Consider the following 23423-nt stretch of genomic DNA (forward strand, 5'->3'; position numbering starts at 1 on the left):
AAAATACAAATTCAAAGGGAGCCTAAGATTTTCTGCCTTCCATTGAACTGAAATTCCTCCTGTGACACACTCCCACTGTGAGACATAGTAACACTTATTATCTTTTATATAGAGTGAAACTGAAACACAGGATATCCTCTGCTAGAGGTGAGAGTGATCTCTGCACAATTAATGCAGCAGGAATTTGAAGACAGAAGACGAGAGGGATCTGAACCTGTTCAGACTTTGAGTCATAAGCTGCATCTATAAATATTTCAGCTGAACGTGTTCACACAGGGACTGTTGCCCTCATGGGTGATGATGCCAGCTCAGACACGGATTACACCCAGACAGGCAATTCCACCTCACACTTACTCTGTCTGGGGATGGGGACAATCCTTCTGTGCAAGGAAATGTCACCTTTCTCTGCCTCCCCACCACACACATTCCTACTTGCTCAGCCCCATCGTTTTGGATGAAATGAGCATTAAGCAGTTCCAAGATTCCTGCTCATTTCACAGAAAAAAAAAAAAAAAGAAGCAAAAAAAGAGTTCCACACCTTCTGAAAGGGAGAAGAAGGGAAATAAAAGTTCTCTCTGGGCGGGTTTAACCTCAGCGTGTGCTTTATAAAAGATCATACTAATATGTAAGATATGTAAACATTATAGAGCAATCAGAAACAAATGAAAGGATGAATTCAGTTTAACAATATTCAGCTGTGGTGCAACTGCCAGAAGGCACTTTTTGTTATGAATAGATCATTTGGATGAGTTACAGGCCAGACTTGAACCCTGGCGTGCGCTGGGAAAATCAGTGTCAAACTACCTAAGATCAGAAGGTATCAGCAGCACATCTGGCAGCCCAAAGAAATGAAAAATGTTTTTAAAATATAAAAGGCTATATAGAACTAAGGTAAATTAAGAAAGGACCTGCTTAAATGGCATTATTATGAGATCTGTAATGTATTTAATTTAGATTAGTCCTTCCCACTTGCCTCTCCGTTTAAAACAAAGGCAGGCAAAAAAAAATCCATTTCAGTTATAAAAGTCTACCTGGAAAAAAAAGCAGGAGAGGCTAATTCACAGCTCATGTGAGTGAATCAGAGGAACCTTTAAACCAAGTTCAGCTCTCAGAACTGTCCCTGCCTTCAAGGACAGGACAGAACAGAGACCTTCACAGCCAAGCCTCACCTGGGCACCCAGCCATGCCATCAAAGGAGCAAGTGGCACTGTGAGATTTGTTTCACTTAGCTCTGTTTTCCTGGATCAGCCATGGTGATCAGGCACATGCTTGTGTTTCCTCCTCAGCTTTATGTAAATGTTAGGGCAATCAGAGACAAGATAAAATAAAACACACCACGCTGGAGAGAGCAGTTTTGTGAAGTATGAATTTCAGCAATTTTCTCCCCTAGTTGACACCATCTGTTGGTGTAGGCTTACACAAACTCCTTCAATAAAACTGACAGAGAATTTGACTATTACCTGAAAAGCAAATCTTTATATTAACAAGGTATATTGCTATATCTGTCTTCTGCCATTTTAATTTCTGCTTTTTAATATTGAGCTTCTGATACGTGGCAGCATTCTGCTATCACTTTCAGCATCTCTATTTACCTCTAACATGCCACAGAGAGAGGAAATTATTTCTGTGGAACTATTCTTGACTTACACTCACTTCCATGGAAGCAAGGCTAATCCTTTATTCTACTTTTAGAGTACACTCACATTAGAGTCGAAACTTTTTAAGGTAATTATTTGCTAAGGAGTAGCTAGGTCAGAAAATTTGTTTGAAAATCACCTCACTTATCAGGTTCTATAGCCAGAAATTCAGAATAACAGCTGCTTTTGTTAGGCTAAGACAGGTATGAAGAAAAGATCTAAGATATTAATGGAGAAAGCAGAGAAAGAAAAAAGGAAAAGCACCATATCAGTCACCAACTAATAAATGCTCTTTACAGTTCTGGACTTTGATCACTGACAAGTCAAATACTTTCATTAACTTTTTTGCTGACTTTTAACTTTCAAAGTTTCTGACTGGCTGTGGATTGAGAATACTGACAGCCATTCAATTCAGAGGCTTTACATGGATGCATAAAATCCTGCATTAAGAAAACTGTATCATTTTGCTTCTGCTGACAGATGGGTCTTATAGAGCTACTCGACCCCAACTCTCTGACAAAGAATGAAAGAGATTCATAAAAAAAAAAGGAAAGAACTCAAAGGGAAACCTAAGAATGTTTCATTTCTAGGTTTCTGGTTCAAACTTAGGTCACAGTAATAGCTACTGAATGTGTGATTTAATAACAGCACTTTCTGGTGGTATATAGATATATATATACACATATATAAACTGGGCAGAGCTGGGGCATGAAATTGTGTTTTCAGTGAACTGATCCTACTCTAAAATTGCCATCCTGGCATTATTTCTCAAGCTTTAAGTGGGTTTAAAATGAAACTTTCCCAAAGCTCTGGAGGCTATTTTCTAAGTTAAATGTATAGTGCACCAAGTCAACTTCTTAAAATATGTCTATTAGTAGTAGTAATTACACACTAAACACAATACAGTATTCTAGTTTCAGCCTGATGCAAGATATATTTAAGAAAATAAAGTCTTGGGACAGAAGAAATGTACTTCAGGACACAAAGGAAATTAAAATTTATTAATATTCCGATTCCTACAGGTCATACACTGCCAGCAATTTATTTGCTTATATTTTAAGCTCAGGTCCCCTGGCCATCATGGGTTTGCTATGCAGCTGCATAGCTTGTGGTGGGCAAGTCACCAGCTCTGCCCCACGTGACAGGCTGGCATCCCCTGAGCCATCCTCAGTGACAGATTTACTCTGCCATGATATTAAGACCAGACCACAGAAATTCCTGCACAGAGCTCACTTTATCCCACTGGAAGGATGGAAGTCACACAAGTGACAACAACAACAGAGAGAGGACGAGGACTTTGGGGCTCTGCCTGAGCTCACCCACCCACAGATGGTTTTGGTAACCTGTTTACAGGCAGCTGAAGAATTCTGGCTTAGGGGATACAGAACACTTCCACGAATGCCTCACTGAATATGCACCTCATCAGTTCTTGCCCAAGCTATGCCACAGAGACCTGGGAAATTCAATCCCTGTATTAATTAACTCCCAGACAAAACTCTCAGTGCAACCTAAAACTAGGAGACACAAATGAATTCTTGGGGACTACTGCTACCTCTTACTCCAAGAAGTAACCTGTGTGAGAAGGGCAGCAAAATGTGAATGACACACATGCAGAACTATTTCTAATTTTCTAAATTCTCCATAAAACATTAACTGGTCTACAAACTAGAGGCCAAACCAGGTATGTGATTAATGTGCAATAAAGAAACCACACTCCAAGGGCAACTTGATTGCTTCATCTCTGAAAATATTTCAGGTGAGTTATACACTGGGACTATATACTGCACAACCCAGCTCTATATCTAACAAGAATCAATTTGAGTAAAACTTCACAGAGTTTATTAAACATTTGCACAGTTAGATTTTTTTAAAGGCTAAACAAGGAATGGTATTTGAAAAAAAAATAAAACATGATTTTTAATAAAAGAATAGATTGACTCATGATTATTTTAGTTACTCAGTTTTTACTGAGCTTGTACATATTGGTATAAAGAGGAATTAATCTAGACCAGCAGAAGTAGTTTATATTTACTGGTATAAAGAGAAATTCATCTAGAGAAGGAAAAGACAAGGAAGATACTGGCTCTTAAAAGAGAATGCATCCATTAAAATGTTGTTTAAAACTGACAACAACACAAAAATCATATTTACCAAAAAACCACCCCTGTTTTACTCCACTGTATTTAAAAATGCAACAGATCAGCCAGGGAATAAAGAGGTCAGAGACTGCACTTGTATGAGCAGCTTTTCTGGATTTCTGCCATTGAAACCAGTTTGAAGCTGCATTTCTGAGAAAAGCTTCTGACAGGGGATGCTCTGGGGCTGCACTAACTCACTGCTGTGACCCCCTGCACCTCCTGAGGCCCCATTTTCAGGCAGCAGCCAGGTCCAGCTTTTCATCTGAGCTGGCTGTGGGTATTTTTTCCAATAGGCTGCATCAATTTTCAGCCCAAGGTATGTTTGGTATTGGAATGTCTTAGGGTACAGCCACATGAATAAATTATTATGGGCAAAACTTGGAGGTCAGTTGCCCAGCAAAACCACCTCTACTCATCATCTCTCTGTGGTGTATGGTGTGACAGATCCCAGGGACCTGGCACATTGCACAGGAAACCAGGGCCAGGAGTGCTGCTGGGAGTTGCTGACATGGTACAAATACACACTATAGATTACTCAGTTCATTCCTTCATCTGCCCCTACTCTTATTTCACGATCGCACAAAAGGATTTTTTAAATCTTATTTTCGCTTTTTTTTTAAATACCAGTCTTATGAAAGAAGCTGGCAATGATATTAGCTTTAAACATTAACCAGCCAAGCTGGACAACTGATATTTGTTTTAAGTAGAACAATACTTTTCACATTATAAAATCCTGCCATTTTCCCTAGGGGAAAATAGAGAGCAAGACTGGTACCTACCCCTCCTACTGTAAACTTTTGACTTTCACTTTTTGCACTCAAACCTTTAAATTCAAAAGCAGAATTAAAAAAAAAATCAGAAAAAAAGAAAAAAATTATACTGGAAGTAAAAAATGCTCTTCATTTTGTTAGCCTTACTATTATCTAAGTAAAAATGGAGAGATGTTAATGAAAGAGAAGCTGAGAGGGCCATGTCTGAATGTGTTCCTCAAGTCCTGTTTGAGTTCTTTGCTGAGTTTTACCTGCTGTTTGCAGAAGATGGGAGCTGTAACGGGATGTGAGAATTTGGAAGTTGGCCACTGAAGCACAAGTTAGAAGAGGAGCATGGCTTAATTACAGCTGTATCAGGAGCAATAATTAAGCACCCCACCAGACCACATGCAATTGTTTTGAGAGAAACAATTAGAGAATGGAAATATAAAAATCAATGCTGTGGAATAGACACAAAGTTCTCGACCTTCTACAAGATCTTCTGCCAGCAATCTCCTGACCATGACTTTCCCCAGGCATTGTGAGCAGCAGACTCTCAGCTTTCACCCAGGAAGAATCAAAAAATCTCTGAGCCCTCCCTGTGAATCAGGGTCAGGAGCCCCACAGGTGATGGAAGGGAGGAGCAGCTTGGGCTTAGGGAGCTCTGCCATCCTGGGAATTTGGATCCTGAGATTCCTGTCAGAAAGAGGCAAGTCCTGGAGCAGTCTGGGATCCAACAAATGATGGTCTAAAAATGCCATAACCTAAAAGGGCTCAGAGGCCTCAGTGTGCATGTTTTCTTTTAGAGTAGTGGTGCTGTTTGTTGTGCAGAATGAAGGGTTTCACCAGGCACTGTCAGATGGTTGAGAGACTGGATTCAAGAATAGGGAACAACTCCCAGAGAGGGGCTGGAGCAGGGGAATCAAACAAGTTCTGCATCAAAAAAAGGAGGGTCTAGGGAGCAGTGTCAGGTTATCAGGTCACTCAGAGTCACTGATGAGAGGGCTCTCCAGGGGAACAGACAAGTCTAAGCACAGCATCTGCCTCTGGAACTGTCCCTGGGCACAGAATAAAACAATGCTGGTGTCCTGCACAGAAAGTCTGCACCCCAGTGAAATTTGTGCTCCTTGTGTGTGAGGTTAAATTCCTGTTTATTCCAGGAAGCAAACCTGGAATTAAGCCTGGGATGACTTGAAAGTTTCAGCTCTGGAAGAAGTTAAATGGGATTGAATGCAGGGGTAATCATTCCAGACTCAGTCAACATCCACCATTTCCTTCTGGCTAAATCAGAGATGCAAGAACTTCAAAAGTCTTGTCAGGGAACCTGACTGAATGCTCGGCTTTGCAGCAAAGCCTTTAAATTAGATGAATTTTGACTGTTCCAAGCTTAAATGTTCACATCCACTTACTTCTGCTTTTTATCAGTATCCATTAACACTAAGCTTATTTATGTTTCAGCTTGGGAAAGTACACGATGGATACACAGTAGCCTATGATCCTTTTCTTTGTATTCCCAAAGGTCAAGGTTTCCTTCAGAAATTGGTAAAAAAAGACCTTTAATCTGCTAAATTGTTTTCAAAATCCAAAACAGAAAAAAAAAAAGCCCCCATTTGTGATAGATTCAGATGCTTTTTGCTAAGCACTTAAGCACTAACAGTTCTGCATTGATTTATTTTATTGTTTTATTTAGTGAAATGTCTGGATACAGATATACACATTAACCTTTTTTTATTTTTTTTTTTTGCTCATATTTACTGTGTCGCCTTCCTTGAAATGGGAGCTGCAAGTGCTGTGATAAATGGGCAGAAAGGTTGTCTGGTTACCCCATGGCTTCTGCTTGTGTCCTTGCTGAAATGCTGTTCTGGACCCTTCTGCAGCAGTGCTGCTCCATGACTCACTGCAGTTACTTCTGTGCCTCTCAAAACAATAGTTCACTGGGGATCCAGGGCCTCAAATGAGCTACAACCATTTATTCCACCCATTTATTTTTACTTCTCCTCCAGTGATAGATATTCACTGTCACAAAATGCCAGTTTGTGTGAAGATTATAAATCTTCCAGCACAGCCATTTTAACTCTCCACTTGATAACACTACAGTTTGCTGCTATGGAAAGTTAAATCCCTTAAAGCTCATCACAGTATGAACTAACTCTTCTTGTGTTTAAAACAATAAAATCAAAACCCAAAAGCCATACAGTACCTTCTAACCTGTTGTTAACAGTGGGCAGTAACAGGTGTCTTAGGGAAGATCATAGAAATACAGAAAATATACAATAATTTACACAAAAATTTCTTCTCAGTCTCCAGCAAGATGAAGTTCAAGCAAATTTGTGTTCTTATCTTCAACCACCACAAAAAACCAAGTCTTCAGAAGTGACTGATACTGCAAACAACCCCCGGTTTTCATGAAGAAAGTCTCCATTAGAAAATAAATTAGAAAATAATTCTTATGTGCATTAGAAAATAAATTTACTATAATGACATGTTACAGACCAGTGTAAGTCTCTTACAAGAACACTGGAGTTTTTAAATCTCAGAATTATTCCTTTAGCTCATAGCCCTTCAATCTTCAGTTCTGGTTCCTAAACAAACATGTCTCAGGTATTATTTGCAGCAGAATCTTATTTTAGGAGACTACTGGGACCTCATCCCAAGCTGAAAGGCTGGGAATTGTACACATGGAACAGTTATGCCACAAGTAGCAAAACAAACTCTACTCCTACATCGCACTTGAGAAAAGCCCTCCAGGACCCCCAGCCAAGCTCTGAGGATTCCCAGGCAGACCCAGTCCATGTCACTGTGGCTGGATGCCCTTCCCACACACCTTAAGGACTTTCTTATTTATTTTTTGCATAATATAGTTCATTTTAGTGATTTTTCCTTTTTCCCCCATTATTTAAGTGTTCCTTCTACATCAGTGAAGGCCACTACCAACAACAGTATCATGGCTGCAATTCAATAAATCCTCTGCAGCACCCATGGAGCTGGAAGCAGATTCACATTATATGGGATATGCATTCACACACTATTTCAAACGTATTTTTAAACATTTGAATAACTAAATGGGTAAATCCTGAGGATCTTACCCGGTGTTTATTCAGCCCTTACTTACTGAGACAAACTCCCAAGGACAGAGTAAACAGAGAGAGAGAACCTCAGGCCTTCACCCACAGCTATAAACAATGAACTCAGCATAAACTGGGATTCCCAGCTGACACTGGGAGAAAAGCAGCAGCTAATGCTTCTCCCCACTTTGCTCCCAGGGGGATTACATGACAAGAGATTTACTTTCTCCCTAAAAGAGCTTGCCCCATCCAAGATATTGCCCCATTCACAGCTGGAATAGCAACAAGGAACTTAGATGAAGAACTAGTGATTCATGAGATGATGAACAGAATTGGAAATGGAGGGAAAAGCCAGAATAAGAGACCTAATGCCCAAAGACTGCTGGAATTTTCCTGACTGGGGGAACTGTTGCTGTTAAGAAGAATAAACAGCACTGCATCTATAGCCCCTTGAAAAAGGAGCCCTTGATACTCAGCACTCCCATACCACACCTTGCACTGGAGAGATCTTTGTCTGCACAGCTTCACTTTGTGCTCATTGTACAAGTGAGGGAACCAAGGAGAGGCAATAAATAATCTGACAGAATCACAGAGCAAACCGACTCACTAAACAAAATATGGGATTTGACCCCAAACTTTCACAACCCTCACTGCAAATAAGGCTAATTTCAAAATTTTAAAACTAACAGAAAACTCTTAAATTTTCATACAATTATTGTATTCCCTCAAAAATTCCATTTCATTGTTCCACAGCCCAGAAAAAATCTAGGAGATGACCAAGATTATCCCTTATAATCTCTTATTTAATTAATATTTTAGTTATTCTTTTATAGTTAATGGAAGAAAAAGAGCAGAAAATTGTTCTCCCCGAGATCTAGACACACAGACCAAGCAGGCTGTTCAATAAATTCATGCCTACTCACAAAAACAAGAGAGACAAGGGATCTGGAAAGGTCATTCATTATACATTTGTATGCTTGTGATCTGAGAAAACTCCCCTATGCAGCTCTCCTTGGAGCAGAGCACTCCAGGAAGACACTTGGGGTTGCTCAAGACTTTGGGCTTCAGGCCAATCCATCCTTCTGGGCCTAGAGAGGAGTGATCAGATTTGGTTACCCTGGAGCCTTGATGGGAGTGTTGCACCTGTCAGATCTGATTGCATCACTTTGAAGAATACAGAAAAGAAAAACCAAAAATCTTCTGTTACAATGAAAGGCTGCTGGCGGACACAAATTAGAATATTGCTACTTAAACAACAAAGTAAGTTGCTTTGTCCTGTCCCCCACAATGGAGTGATGCTCTCATGTGAACATCAGTGAAGGAAGACAAACATTTAACTCTCCCAGAATCACAGTACAGAATACAAACTCCTTCCTAAAACAGAAGCAGCAAAATCCCCCACATCCTATTAAAATATAGACGAGATGTTACAGTTAAGGAATATATAGATGTTACAGTTAAGAAATGAAGGTCCAAGGTGGATTGAGGGCTTGATCTAATAACAGGTAACCAATCCCACACTGCTTTAAGCAGAGGCACCCAAACTAGGAAACCCAATATTTCCAACAGCCAGACCAGCTAAATCTTTGTAGGGCCAGCATAAGAATGGAAGAAGCTCAGTCTTTGCTCACTCTTCCTAAGGCAAAACATGGGGAAAGGAGTGAAGAAGAGAGAGGAGCGCTATCAGCAGCCAGACCTGGAAAGCCCAACACACAGACACTGCAGAATCACAGAATCATAGAAGGGTTTGGGTTGGAAAGGATTTTAAAGCCCACCCAGTTCCACCTCCTGCCATAGCAGGGACACCTTGCACCAGCCCAGGCTGCTCCGAGCCCTGTCCAGCCTGACCTTGGGCACTTCCAGGGATGGGGCAGCCACAGCTACTCTGGGCAAGTACTCTGAAGGCTCAGTACCCCAAATCCAACACCCTGATCCCCTGTCAGACCGGGCAGCTTGCAGTGAAGCACAGCATGGAAAGCACTGCATGAGCTGGAATTTTCAAAGATTCCACTGATGCCAGTGAGTCGCTTCTTGAGTATCAGCCTTCATGGTTCTCCAAGCAGAGCATTTTTCAAAGCTTCTCTCTGTCCACATCTATTATTTGAGTCTTTGAACTCAACTCATCTGTTCACAAAGGCAAGGAGAGTTGAATGTACAGTTTTGTGGGAATATTACTGAGCATTATCTACTTTATGTACAATAGAGATTAAATCGCTTTCAGATACGTTCCCCTGCACAGGTTGATTACCAGCAAGGCATTGGGGTGCAAAACTTTGATGTCTCTGGACTGGCATAGGCTAAATAGGAACATCCCATTCTCCCCATCACCAAGGCATACCTGAGCTTTGAATTATGCCAGGCCAGGAACAAAGGAATCTTGCTCATAACAAAAACTTTTAATAACTCGCTGAGAAAGCCTCCCTTTCATCTCTGCCAAGCTTTAGGAAAGGCTGGGAGGCAAGCAGAAATAAACATTGTACAGACTCACCACTGCTGGCTCTAAAGTAAACTCTCCAACTTCCTATTTACATTTCAAGATCTTAAGCTTTGTGGTTTACTAGTTCTGCAAGTAAGTGCATTGGGTTTTGGAGGCTGCCTGCACATGATCTCCCACCACTACTGAAGTCTTCCTAGCTTTTATTAATATAATAGGGAGGTCAGAAAAGCAACAATCTTTTATATGCCCTGCTAGCAAAAATATTTTACTTCTTGCTTTTTAAAAAGAAAACAAAGCAAGCAAAGCATACAACAGCAAATTAATGCCAGCAAAGGGGATATTACAGTTGTGTTTGTTTCTTTTTGAAACTGAGGATGCTGGAACATGGAACAAGAGAGTTTCATTAAAAAGGGTGTGGAGGAGTTCTTTGAGGGACAAGTAAAAGAAGGTGGCAATTTTATGGATTTATAACCCTTTTAAGACCATTGGCTGAAAAGGCACCTAAAGAGGCTCTGTGACCTTTTCTACATGAGCCTAAATCTGTGTACACCAAGGACGGGCAACCTGCAACAACAGTTGTGAAGTAAACGTGGTTTTCATTTCATGCAGCCTTCCCTAAATGTAAAACATCTTCATTAGCTGGGAAGTCAGCACTGTGACTGCTGCCAAATGCAATATAGAAGAACTGTGCCGAATGAGGACAGAGCGAGGGAGAGGCTCCTGTGACACTCAGCTCTTTCTCCCAACCCAAAGACTCTACAGGCTTTAGAGGGGAGACAAATATTTAAAAAGCAAGACGGCAGGTGCTGATCAATTCCATAAAGCCCACACAGATCATCTCCCAGACTTGCCCAGGCTGTCCCTGCTTTTGGTTTGATATTTTCCCTCCCGCATTCTCCCGCCCGAGCCTCCCGAAGGCAGCGCCTGTCCCCTGGTCAGGAGGAGGACAGCTCGCTGTCCCTGCTGCCGGCTGGGTGGCAGCCAGCTGGCAGGGCTGCGCTGCCCGGGGCTGTGCCCGGTGCCCCGGGGAGCGCACGTTCCGAGCGGGGATGCCGGAGGGAGGGAGGGAGGGAGCGGGGCTCCAGCGCTGCCCCCAGCTCCGCGGGCACGGCCCCGAGGATGGCACCGAGCTGCCCAGGCAGCGCCGGCCCTGCCAGCCCCGCGCTGCTCGGAGCCCCTGCGCAGCGATTACCCCGAAGGCTGCTGCTTTAACAACGTGGCATGTTCCGAAGAGGAGACTCCGGTATCAGAGCCAAAATACACTGAATCCACTTGCTGGTCTGGCTCCCACTGAGATTAGAGATCAGGCTCTGAGAACACTTTGAGCCAGCATGTCTCTGCTGTCTCCTCTCCAGGATGTACTGCAAAGGACACGTACTGTGCATGCTCTGGGGGTGGAAACGTGCTTAACACTCTATTTGTGTGAACAAAGCTGGCAGCTCGGGCGGATATTGTGGAGCAAAGAAGCTCTATTGTTTGCCAGTCATCACGAGAATCAAATGAACAAATTTAGAATAAGCAAATTGGGCTGGAGTTCCTTTAGCAGAAAGCACTCAAAGGCTAGTCAGGCTTAGTGAGAGAGAGAATATGGGATGTTCTTCCTGAAATAATCCATAGTAAACATTGGGACAGCAAAATGATCTGCTCATTTTATGTTCACATAGTTGCTCTGTGTTTTAGATCATGCATTAAATCTGAAAAGGTAGAAGAAAAATTACTTGTGCCTCTCCAATTGAAAAAAATGACTAAATTATACAGTTCAAACCACATGAACGTTTTCACCCAGGGAAAAAAAGAATTGTGCACCAAGCCAGGTGAGTCCCAATGCCAAGAGCCACATAAGTAACAAAAACAGATGCAAAAGAAGAGGTTGCATCTAAATTTGAAGAGATTCCTTGACAATCCTCAAAAAGAAGTGTTGAGTACAGAGAACTGATAAAGAAAGAATGACTGAAGAAGAACACAGACCATATCATGAAATGAAGACAGGAAAAAAATATCAGAGACCCTGGAGATAACAGAACACAAAACCTTGTACATTTGGGACTCAAAATACCAGCAAATTAACACTCCCCCCCTTAATAAGCTAAAATTAGGCCAGACCATGCTCCCATTGAAAGCTCCTCTGCCTACTTTCTTCAGCTGGGAATCACAAAAGGCGTTGGAGCAAAAACAACAAATATTTTCATGATGGTACAACTTTGCCCTGCAAAAGCATGCTTGTGTCCAGGATTGGGACATGGGAAATCTGTGCCTGAAAACCTCCCAGTCACATAAAGGTTTCAGAAAAAAAAAAAAAGGATTTTTAAAACCTTTAAAGTACCCCATAAAACCCCAAGACACTGGCAGGAAGACAGGCTTTTAGGGAAACCAACTACCTTATTCCCAGAAGTTAGGGCATGTCTGTTAGACCCACACAAACTGCAAGTTAGGAATAAGAGGCAAGCTCCTGTTCCAATGCCTCAAACCTGCTGTGATTCTGCTGGGAAAAACTACTGACACATTTGGTGTAGTCACCATGGCTACAGAGGAAAAGGCTCCTAAAAGTTCCAAAGCCAAGTGTGGGTGCTGGAGCTCAGAGCCCCTGCCTGCAAAGCACCATGGCAGTGGCAGCCCACCCAGGAAAGTCAGGGAATATCCTTGGGCACAGAGACCAAACCTGCAGGGATGGATCCCAGCCCCAAAACAATCCTTCACAAGTGAGAGAGCAGCTTATTTGCCATTCCAAATGCAAATTCTACCCATGTCTTTTGCTAGGGCAAAGGAGGCAGCAGAGAATCATGTAAAATGCATAACTGTCCAAAAATATGCAGAAAACCATCTTTTCTTTCCTTTTTCCTCATGGATAATGGATGAGCCCTGAGGTGGCAGTGACTTTCAGCAACCAACAGCTCAGACCTGGGCTGGGGTCAATAACCTAATTACAACAAGCATTTTGCTGCTTTCATGAGCTATTCAACAGCAACATGAAATTCTTTGTGTGCCTCTGTTTACCCCAAACTGCCAGTGGTTAATTCCAAAAGCATATCCTCACTCAAAAATGGTAGTTCCACCACAAATTAAGCTATTATAGCCATGAGTAAAATTAGGTTCCACATTTGTACTTTCTAAAATATCAAAGGCATGATTAGCAAAGTCTTTTGTTTAAGATCTCTAGAGTCCTGGAGGTAATGAAAACTGGGTCGAGGAGCAGTTTCTCTGAAAGTTTAAAGTGAATGCTGTGTTCAAGTCCCGTGACTCATGGAGTACTTGGTCTAGAGAATGGAACTACTGTACCAGCACACAGATACCAAGAGCAGTCCCCCTGCCCTGAGCAGAGGAGGAGGAAGGGCTGGAAAAGAAAGGCATTGCAGATGATTTTGAACAGTTTCCTGTTATGGCCCCTTGAAAGAAACCCAGCCGTACTTTCCCCCTGCTTTCTGTTTGCTGAATTTCTCCTGACAGTTGGCTCCTTCGTTTGCCAGAACCACAACAAAGGACGGCCTTGAGTTTCCATACAGGCCATTTTCTCCCTCTCTCGTCTCTGATCATCTCACAAAGGTATTATTGTTGCTGGCTCACTGGGGCTCAGTGCACCTGAGGCACATCAAAGGCACTTTTTAATGCCCGCCTGACCACACAGGTCTCTCTCCCACTGCATTAAATTAAACTCGATGATTAATCTCTGTAGCCCTCAGGGTCCCTTGGTGCACACGGAGAGAGAAAAATATATATTTCTATCAAAACACAAGTATAATATACTTTCATTTTATAGCCCTAATTAAAAAAAGGAACAGCTAATTTTGGCCAAATGCAGCTGCATATAGGTCTCATTAAAACACAAATACCACTGCTCTGTGTGCTCCATGCTTACTTCATGCAGCCTGGTCAGGTAATAGATAAAAGAAGAGAAAACGAAAATCCTTTCACAGATTAGATCCAGAGAAGTTTAGAATTTACTTATTGTCTGCTGGCTAGAGTTTGTTATACCCCTCCCTGTGCATATGGGCGAAGGCAGGCAGTTAAGGAAATGATTATAAAATGCTGAGTAGGTAGATTTAAGTAAAAATCTACTTAAATCTAGCAAAAGCTGCACAAGCATCTATTCCTGAGTTTGAACTGAAGTGATTAAAGGCCTTAAAAGGTTCTGCCTCGTGCAGTCTGTGTTCCAATTTCGGGTTGCTTTGATGACAGAGCATCAACATGGATTTTATCACAGCCCTTTTGCTACATTAGCATATTTAATGAAGCCACAACTCTCATGGTTGTGGACAGTGCAGACAAAACATGTTAATATTGATGTGCCATGCTCGAGTTTGGGAAATCAAACAATCTACTGTTGTGAACTGGGTGTATGTTAGAACTTACCAATGTACAAATATCAACCATTAATAAAAAACCACACACATGTCCTCCTCCAGGGCTGGTTGTGCTAAAGCAATGAGCCAGAGCCAGCTGGCCCAGGGCCAGCTACCCAACACTGCCCTTAGACCTTTGGGGGAAGCTGCCTGTGAGCTCCTCAGCTCACTGCACTCCAGCACCATGTCTCCATTAACTCATTTTAACAATTCAAACTAACTCAGCTAAATGAAACAGGTTAGCAAGAGTTCACCCAAACAGCTTCTACTGAAGGGGCAGAAACCTCCATCAAAAACCAGGAAATAATGGAAACAGTGGCAGGGCTTGAAGGGTGACTCCCTCTCTCAGTGTGCCCCACCTGCCCTATGACAGACAGACAGGTACCAGTAGAATTTTTTCAAAGACAGAGCAAGCCAAGAATAATGGAGTTTGAAGCTTGAAACTTTTGTTTACGAAGGAACCAAAATATATTCCAATTGGTCTATGGGATTTAGGCTCAATGCTCTGCTTCACAATAGTAGGATTATTCATGTCTTTAAATTCAATCACGTGCTAAAATGCTTTGCTGAAGACAATCCACGTGATATGATCACCATTTATTCATGCTCAAGATCACCATGGATTCATGCTGTTACTACAGAGACAACTTAACTTATTGTTAAGCCTGATGTTTTATTATCAGCCTCCTTCTTATTCTCTCCTGGAGATTTCTCCATGAAGCATGTCATTCCTCTCCAACACCTCTAGCACTCCCAGTGCCATTTACTCCTTTTTGGAAAAATCCAAGTTCTAATCATTCTAAATTTAAGAGCAAAATGAGTTTTAAATAAAAAATGTGGCAGAAAAGGGTACTTATCTAAATGGAATGCTCTCAGACTCATACATTTTAAAACAGTATAAATTTCAAAAGCAGACACTAAATTTTAATTGCAATCTCAGAGAAAGCTTTTGTATTAATTCACTGAGAAAAATTAGCGAAGTGAAAACTGCTTATTGGGGGTTTTCTTTCTTTTTAGTGATGATATGTCTCATAATTCTATAGACCATGGCAATTTTCAGAGGGAGAAGGATTTATATTGATTAAGGGAGGAGGTGGGGGAGCAGGGCTGTGACTGAAGATGGGCACTCCTTCTCCAAAGACACTCTTCTGTAACACATTAGTGATAGGCCTGTCACAGATAACTCAGGCTCAGGCTTTGGCTCAGATTTCAGGCTGCTCTTTAAGCCACTCTGGCATCGTGGTTTTTACTTTCCATGTCATTTTTCAGTATTGATTTCTACTACTATTAAAGTTCTTGCTTAATAGCAAATGCACGGTAATTTATAATTAATATCCAAAGGTAGAGTTACCAGAAAAAAATTCAAGGAAAAAAGAACAGGGTGAGAAGGACAAAGGTCAATTTTCCCTTCAAAAACATAAGTTAGTAAATTCTGCACCAATGAGGATGACACATACAACCTACCCCCATGTGGCACGAAGATGTTCCACAGATCATAGCGACTCGGGACGTAATGGGCTGGTTCTCACATGGAAGGTTGTGTCCTTTCACATCTGCTCCAATTACTCCTATTAAAGTAAAATTAAAATTCTCTGTTAAAGAAGAACAAGCCACCCTGCACCCAACAGACCTTGTCTGCACTCAAATAATTGCTGAGTATCTCACACCACTGCCACAAATTAAGAAAGTCTACTTAGCCAACAAAGAAAATAATTTTATCCATCAGAATAAAGTATTTATTTCAGGAATAAGGACCCAAGATGATTTCTTCTAAATGAATGTCTATCACCATGATTTTTAAGTGTTTTTTACCTAGAAAGTGTTGTTTTACCTGACATTTATTCTCTTAGGTAGCTCACTGACATGCAGAATAAAAGTGCCCTGCTGTATTGGCAAGCTGCAGATGTGTTTATTTGTTCACAGGTTATCATGAACATCCTGGATGATGTGTTTTGTCAGGGGATGAGTTGGAAAAAGGGGTAACTTGGCAGGAGACTGGAAGGCTGCCAGCTTTGTTGTCTTCACTGCTGCTGCTGTTCTGTCCATGTCAGAACCATCTAAAGGTAAATTTTTTCCTCCCCTTCGAGGAACTGAGCTTGGCTCTGAGGAGCACAGAGTCAGCACCACTCAGCCTGCAGCAGAAAATACACCCAGGAGATGCCAGGCAGAGCCTCAAACACATCCCATCCTGCTTGAGTCACTTCAGGGGAGGCTACAGAGGCAATCTGCCCTCTCCTCCTCCTCCTCCTCTCCCAGGCTGCATCCTGGCACCGCCTTGTGCTGCACTCAGCAAAACGCAGCAGCCAACAAGTAACATTTTTACATTACACTTTTCTTTTCTTAAACATTGCTTTTCTGCTGGCAAGCTGGCCACCCGACTGTGCATTTTCATCTGCAAAACTCAATTTGGAGACCAGTATGTCAGTACGGATAAAAAAATCCCCTTTATCTCCCTGTACAAGGATCAGAAAAACATTTGCTGGACATTGTGAAAGATGCTTAGTGCTAGGGCTCGTTCATATCCTACATTTCATTAACACCCTCTTGTTTAGATCACCACTGCAATGCTCTGTTATCAAATCAGTCTGGGGGGGTTTCTCTTACTGGGATCACCATGGCTATCCTGGTATTACCATGGTTGGAAGTCATCTAAATCATCAGAAAATTAAGGGCTACAATTTTAAAGTCTGAAAAAAATCCATCCTCGTGTCCCTTTAACTAAACTGTCTTGTAACTATGAATTTCTAAAGAAAGTTAGGAACAACAAAAAAACTAAAAGTAAGGCTTCTACTTCATGCTTTATTTTTTTCACTGTTTCAACATAATGAATGCATATTAGGAATTTTGGATAGGGTTGTCTACAAGGCAAATTCCTGTACTAAGCAAGACGGTATTAGAATTTCTTGAGTTAAAAATATTGTTCACACTTGAGAGGGAAGAAATCTATTAAACTATATAGTCAGCATATGCTGCAAATGTATTTTCATAAACAATATAAGACTGAAAAGATCTTTTTAATTGCTAATAAAATATGCCTTCTGCAAAACTGGAATTATGGCTCTTTTTGGAATTTTAGTCAGTGGCTTCACCAGTGTTTAGAATTGTTAGAATCCTCCTATTTGTGAGTAATTAAAATCAGACAGCAAATAAGTCTGGAATATTTGCTAAAAGTTATATAATTGCTGTTATAAGTCACTTTCACCTTTAGCTTAGGTGGAACTTTTCATAGTCTGAGGCAGATTCAGAAGCAGAGGCTGAACAAGAAGTCTGTGCACCACACAGAACAGAGGAGAGCTTTTTAGGAAGGCAAGCAGTGCTCAGCAATGTGTACTTCTGGATCTCTTCCACAGTGACATGGTATTTTAGACACTGCACCATAAATCATCTACTTTTGTTCAAACAATGCTGATGCCTTTTGAAAAGGTGCAATGTAAACAGCATTTTTATGAGGCCAACCCCACGAGTCTGGCCTGCCATCCTCACAGTTTTATCTGTACATTCTCTGAAATTAGTACAGTAGGTTAAAATGCAAGATATAACTGCTTGGCTCTTAGATCCTCACTTTTCCATAAGAGGTATCAGATGGACTGATCCAGGAGTCACACATGACCTCCTCAAACATACACACTAAACTATTCTTTACCTTATTGTACTCAAAGCTTTGAAGCCTTCATAAACTTCAGGAACCTGCTCAGCCAAACCACACTTCACATCCAGCCAAGAGCAGATCTGAGCTGCATCAAAAGTTATTAGCACTGCAAACAAGACGTCCCTCACATCATCCTGGCTCAGCCTGCAGGATATTTTCTTTACAGATATCTGCACTTTTCGACTCGCCTTTTGCTCCTGCTATCACTTTTGCTATCAAAATACTTTCATTTTTGCTATCAAATCTTTTACTTTTTGCTGTCATTTCTACTAAGTTTCCACACCATTTCCAATACATTTATTACCCTTCCCAGATTCAAGAATTGTGAATTCCACAGTAAATGCTCCTCTTGTCCCAGACTGCACGGAGTTATGGTGTCTCCCACTATCTCCCCTTTGTAATGCCCCCCTCTCTCCAACAACAACCTGTGTGTTGGTTTTCTCCTCCTGGCAATCCTTCCAGGAGTCTGCTGGTGTTTGTGGTGCCATCTGGGAAAACAAATTCAGATTAGCAGACTGTCTTTATCCACTGCAGCCCTTTCCTGAGGGATGCCAGCAGCTGAGTGTTTCTAGTGTCAGAGTTTCTTTACACAAGTCTGTACCAAGGAACAGACAGTTGCTCTCTATTCTTTTTAAAATTCAATTGACTGAGTTCAGCACATGAAAAAATGGGCAAACTTTTTGTGCTCTGGATCCATAATGATGCCAATTAAATAAGGACCTTCCACTGCCACTTTAACATGCTCCATGACAACCCAGTTTTGCTGCAAGTTCATTCTTTCAGGTCAGATTATTACTCTGTTCTTTTCCAAGAACACAGAACTGCCAAGGCACACAGTTTTAAACACGTTTTTATGCAATTAGGATAGTGACAGATATTTTTAAGCCAGTCACAACACACCTACAAATATGACACTGAAGCTCAGTCTTCCTTTTTGCAGATAGATCTACATCCTTTCCAGGTAGCAAGAAAAGCAATCTCCATGACTGCTTTAACTCACCAAAAGCAAAGTAAAGGGATTTAAACACTAAAGAAGTTCCAGGCCACAGTTTCTAGAAGGACAAATGGGATTTTTAAACAGCACAAAACATTTGAAGCAAAACTGGTAGTTTAGCACCTAATCGTATTTCAGTTAGATCTAGTAAAAATCCTCTGATGAGCAATAGATTTCCATTAAAGAGTACTGTTTCAATAACACTGAAACTTCCTGAGGTAAGACTGTTTTCTAAACTAGCAAACTAAAAAACCCTCAATTTCCTGCTGAGAAAGTTATACTGAATCTCTTATTGATAGTATTTGGACAAGGCCAAACAGCATAGTAGGAAAATGAACTTGTTTGGCCTCATCAAATGTATTTCAGAAAAGATGAACCAGGGCTGAATGTAAGAATATTGTGCTGGAAAATAAAAAAAAGTCAAAGCACCAGACCTTAAAGCTTTGAATCATGAATCACTTCTAAAGGTAATAAGAATCCTAACTATGAACAAGCCTTAAACATGAGGCTTGTCCCTCAGAATGGTTGTTTGTGTTTTATTCTTGCCTATCCCCAAAGTTTTGAGCAACAGAAGATGCAAACTCTCAGCATGTTGGCATTCCAACACCACGGTGTTTCAGTCAAAAGTGGAACTGGCAGAAATTAACAAACAATTTGCAAATCCAGCTGAAAAGACATATAGTAGTGATATATCCTCTTTCTAGAAACAGATTTGCAGTGCTGGTAGTTATTGTGATGATTTGGGGTTGTTTTTAAGAACACCATCAGAGCAAATGGCTGGATAAAAACAGTCTGTGTCAAAAATGGCTTTTTGAAATGAATTCAACAATCCTGTCTCCAAGAGCAGTGAATCCATGAGTGAGTACCTAGTCCTCCAGCATGTGCATCAATGAGAGATGCTGCCACTGCAATCCCTTCGGGGAGCCCAAGCTCTTCCGCAGCGCCCGCTGTCAGACCTTTCCCAACAGCCTCTCCAGGAGAGAGGACGTGGTTTCCTGGGCAGACACAAGACAAACCAAACACCTGTCAATTTATAAACAGAAAAACAAACGTGTGTGTTATTGCAGGAGCTCCCTCCCTCCCCCTCCAGTGAAGTCTCGTATCTACAAAACAAAGAAGTGCATCACAGAGCTCTGTGTGATGGAGCATCTTTCATTATCTGGCTGCAGATTAAACACAACTGCTCCAGATCAGGCCATCCCATGGCAATTCAGGAGTTCAAAAGCATTCAATATCCTATCTAGCCACAGAGAAAGACTGCACCACAAGCAATTAAATTCTGCTTGGCATGTCTCCAGGAGATATGAAATGCAGAAATCCCATGTTCTTGTGGAAGGTGCTGCCTGCAGGCATTCTTTGGGCATGGAAGGAGATTCTGCTCAGTCTGTGCTTACAAATGAAAACTGCACCTGTTGCACAAGGAATGCACAAGGAACTGGCCAATTTTTTCTTTCCATTTCCATCCTTTCCAGCAGTTCTGCTAGGAATAAGGTGACTATAGCAACAGAAACTCAGAAAAAGAAACTGGCTTAAACAGCAAATTCCTCCAGTTGCAGCTGTACTCCCTCACAGACTTAAATAATCCCTTTCTGAGCCTTCTCTGGCCTGTGCAGTTTGAAGAAGACAAGAACACAACGCTGCCCTCCCTGCCCTGTCACAGGGAGCCCAAGGGCAGGTCCTGCCATAACACACACCCAATTTTGTCTGAGCTTAGAAGAACAAATCTAGATTCTTTCAAGTACCAGAATTTAAGGACACCCCCAAGAGCCTCCTCTCAGCCCCCCACAGCTGGAGCAGTGAGACTGAGCTCCTGGGACTGCACACACTTCCATATTTATGCAAAGGTTTGGGGGTGAGAGGCAGAAAGCACAGTGGGAGTTCCCTCAGACCTCCCTGCCAATGCCAGAGCTCTTAGTACCTACCTGGAGTGTTTACTAAATTCAACAAATCTCGGCAGAGTTGGCAAAATTACTCTTTAAAATAAAACAAGACTATCTTCACAGTCAATTTTACTGAGAACGTTACACCTGAAGCATGTAGAAAGGACATAAAACATCCTCTACAATAGACATTAATTAAGAGGAATAGCATATCATAGAATATCAAGAACACACTAATTTCCACAAGCATAAACTTCTAGAAATGCAGTAATACAACCTTACTGTTTGATGAAAAAGTCATGATATTAAATTCACAGGTCTTCAATTTTAGATATCAATTAGATCTTTGCTGTAAATTATCTTGGTTCTTCATTTTTAAGAGCTACATTCTCCTTTTGCCCACTTCCTGATGGATGCAGTGTATGGAGCATTTTGGGATCAGCATACACAACTTCACAGTTGCTCATTTCTCCAAGAGTTTCTGTTCTATTGACAGCCACACATCACTGCCCCTGAAATTCCAGGCTGAACCTCACACTGGAAATTTAAAACAAGTCTGTGCAGCCAAAACTGTTGCACTTGCCAGTGAGTTCATAGTCAATATTGGGGGCAGTAAGCAAACCTCATCATTAAGCTTTATACAGAAGGACATGAGGACATTAGGTCACCTCCTCAGAGGAAAAAAAAAATATCTGTGTTTTATTACTTCTGCATTTTACTAGTTACTTACTGTAAAGTCAAAACACTGTCCTGGCCTTTCCAAGAGATGCATCTTTTGCATTTTCCCCCAATAAGCTGGAGTGAAGGATCTTCCTCTTTAAGAGATTTTTCTAGTAATATTTCAGGCTTTTTAAAGACATTGGAGCAAAATACCAAAGCTGTCTGCTTCTCCTGACATTCAAAGACCCTGCAGGTGGAAGGAAGTTCAAAAGAGTTCATGCAGCTAAACCCACATCTTCTTCTTCAGAATCAATTGCCTGACCTGAAAGCAAAACCATTGTGTATATACAGCATGAGATTAAATTAATCTGAAATAAAACCTCTTTCCAGGCATGCCATTCCATGGTTGGCTAGTTTATATCAGTCATACCAGTCAAACACTTGAGTGTGTAATTATTATGTAGTTATACTCCATTTTAGAGATCAAGGCTATTATCAGACAAAATCTTTTCCTACCAGGTTCTCAATTACTGTATTTCTAGTTAATAAGCACTAAGGGAACAATCTTAGAGATAAAGACAATCCTCTCCTCTACAGCAGCACAAGAAAATGACCTTACACTTCCTCTGGTACTGGTTATTTATCAGAATGACCAGCAGCAATGGGCATAAAATGTGTGTGAGGACATCCAGGGATGGGCTTCTTGTCATTTGGAGAGGCAGCATAACCATCTTGTATTTTAAATAAAAGACTTAACAGTAGTCTGCCCCATAGGTTTTAGAAGTCTGCCTGAACAAATATTCAGTGACTGAAAGCACTCCCCCACAGCTGGGAAGGGAGAGCAGTCAGAAGTTACCCATGGCAGGCATTGCAAGGGGAGCTCTGGGTCACCCAGCAGCCAGGGAGTGCAGGACAGACAAACTGAGCGCACAGGGAGAGGATTCTCACCCTGCCCCTCTCCTTCACGCCCCCAGCTCTACAGAGCAAGGAAAGCTCTGCCAGGCCCCTAGGAAATGTTCCCAAGAGGCTCTGTGGGAGGAAGGAGCAGGCTCTGCTGGGGCACTCCTTCTGTCATTCAGGAATTTGCCTCCCCACCTATACAAGGGTAAGTCAGTGTGGAATGGACACTCTGAGCCTTCACTCAACCACACGGGCACAGGCCTGAGAAGGAAATTATTCTCACAGTTTAATCTTCACCAAAAATCTAGAAAACTCAGCTAAGCATCAGCATGCTGAGAATCTACAAGTGTAAAGCTATTAAATGATAATATAAGAAACACAAACACCAACCAATAAGGAGACACAATTAAAAGTGAAGTTTTGGATACAGACTGTATTCCAGTACTAGACTGCGAGGGAGCAGATTCTCACTTGAGCAGAACACAGCAGCTTTAGAAGCCCAGGGGCAGCTACTCTCAACATGAAGGTATTCTATAGCTACACCCCAGCAATTCAGCAGCAGGTGCTGCCACCCTTAAATCCGACCTGCCAGGGGCAAAGAACTTGTGGGAGGGGAGGCAGGGAGAGAGGGAGAGCTGCCTGCACACAGGCACACAGTGAGAGCAGGACAGGAGCTGCATAAAGGAGGCACTGAAAGGCCTGAGACTCCTCAAGGCTCCTGCCAAAGTAAATGTATCGAGTCTTTTGTTGACAGTAGTCTCCTGTGCAAGTCATTTACCTTTGCTATAATGACTTCCAAAATTAGAGCTAACCAAACAAACCCATAATGGCTGAAGCTGGAGGACTTTCTGTTTCACATTGGTGCAGCTGTTTCACTAATGCAATGCCTTAATCCACAACCTTTCATTTGGGACGAGACAGGCTATTTCCAGCTATTTTTTCCCCTATAAAGCAGCCAGTTTACAAAAGGAAAAAAC

The 23423-nt window shown here is 41.6% G+C and overlaps 1 protein-coding gene across 4 annotated transcripts in view; it reads right to left on the reverse strand.

Annotated features, from left to right (window-relative positions):
• The window catches only part of FGGY (FGGY carbohydrate kinase domain containing), a 128073-nt gene that overhangs the window by 46986 nt on the left and 57664 nt on the right, over nucleotides 1–23423 (reverse strand). For 3 of the 4 annotated variants that reach the window (XM_074545696.1, XM_074545697.1, XM_074545699.1), the window contains 2 exons: nucleotides 19873–20001; nucleotides 15828–15931 (listed from right to left, as the gene is read on the reverse strand). In XM_074545696.1, the coding sequence (XP_074401797.1) occupies nucleotides 15828–15931; nucleotides 19873–20001 (233 nt within the window). Of the gene's footprint in view, nucleotides 1–15827; nucleotides 15932–19872; nucleotides 20002–21616; nucleotides 21621–23423 lie in introns of those variants that run through there. The other variant, XM_074545700.1, reaches the window with a different exon arrangement.

The sequence above is a fragment of the Zonotrichia albicollis genome, chromosome 8 (genome assembly GCF_047830755.1).
Source record: "Zonotrichia albicollis isolate bZonAlb1 chromosome 8, bZonAlb1.hap1, whole genome shotgun sequence".
Lineage (NCBI taxonomy): Eukaryota > Metazoa > Chordata > Aves > Passeriformes > Passerellidae > Zonotrichia > Zonotrichia albicollis.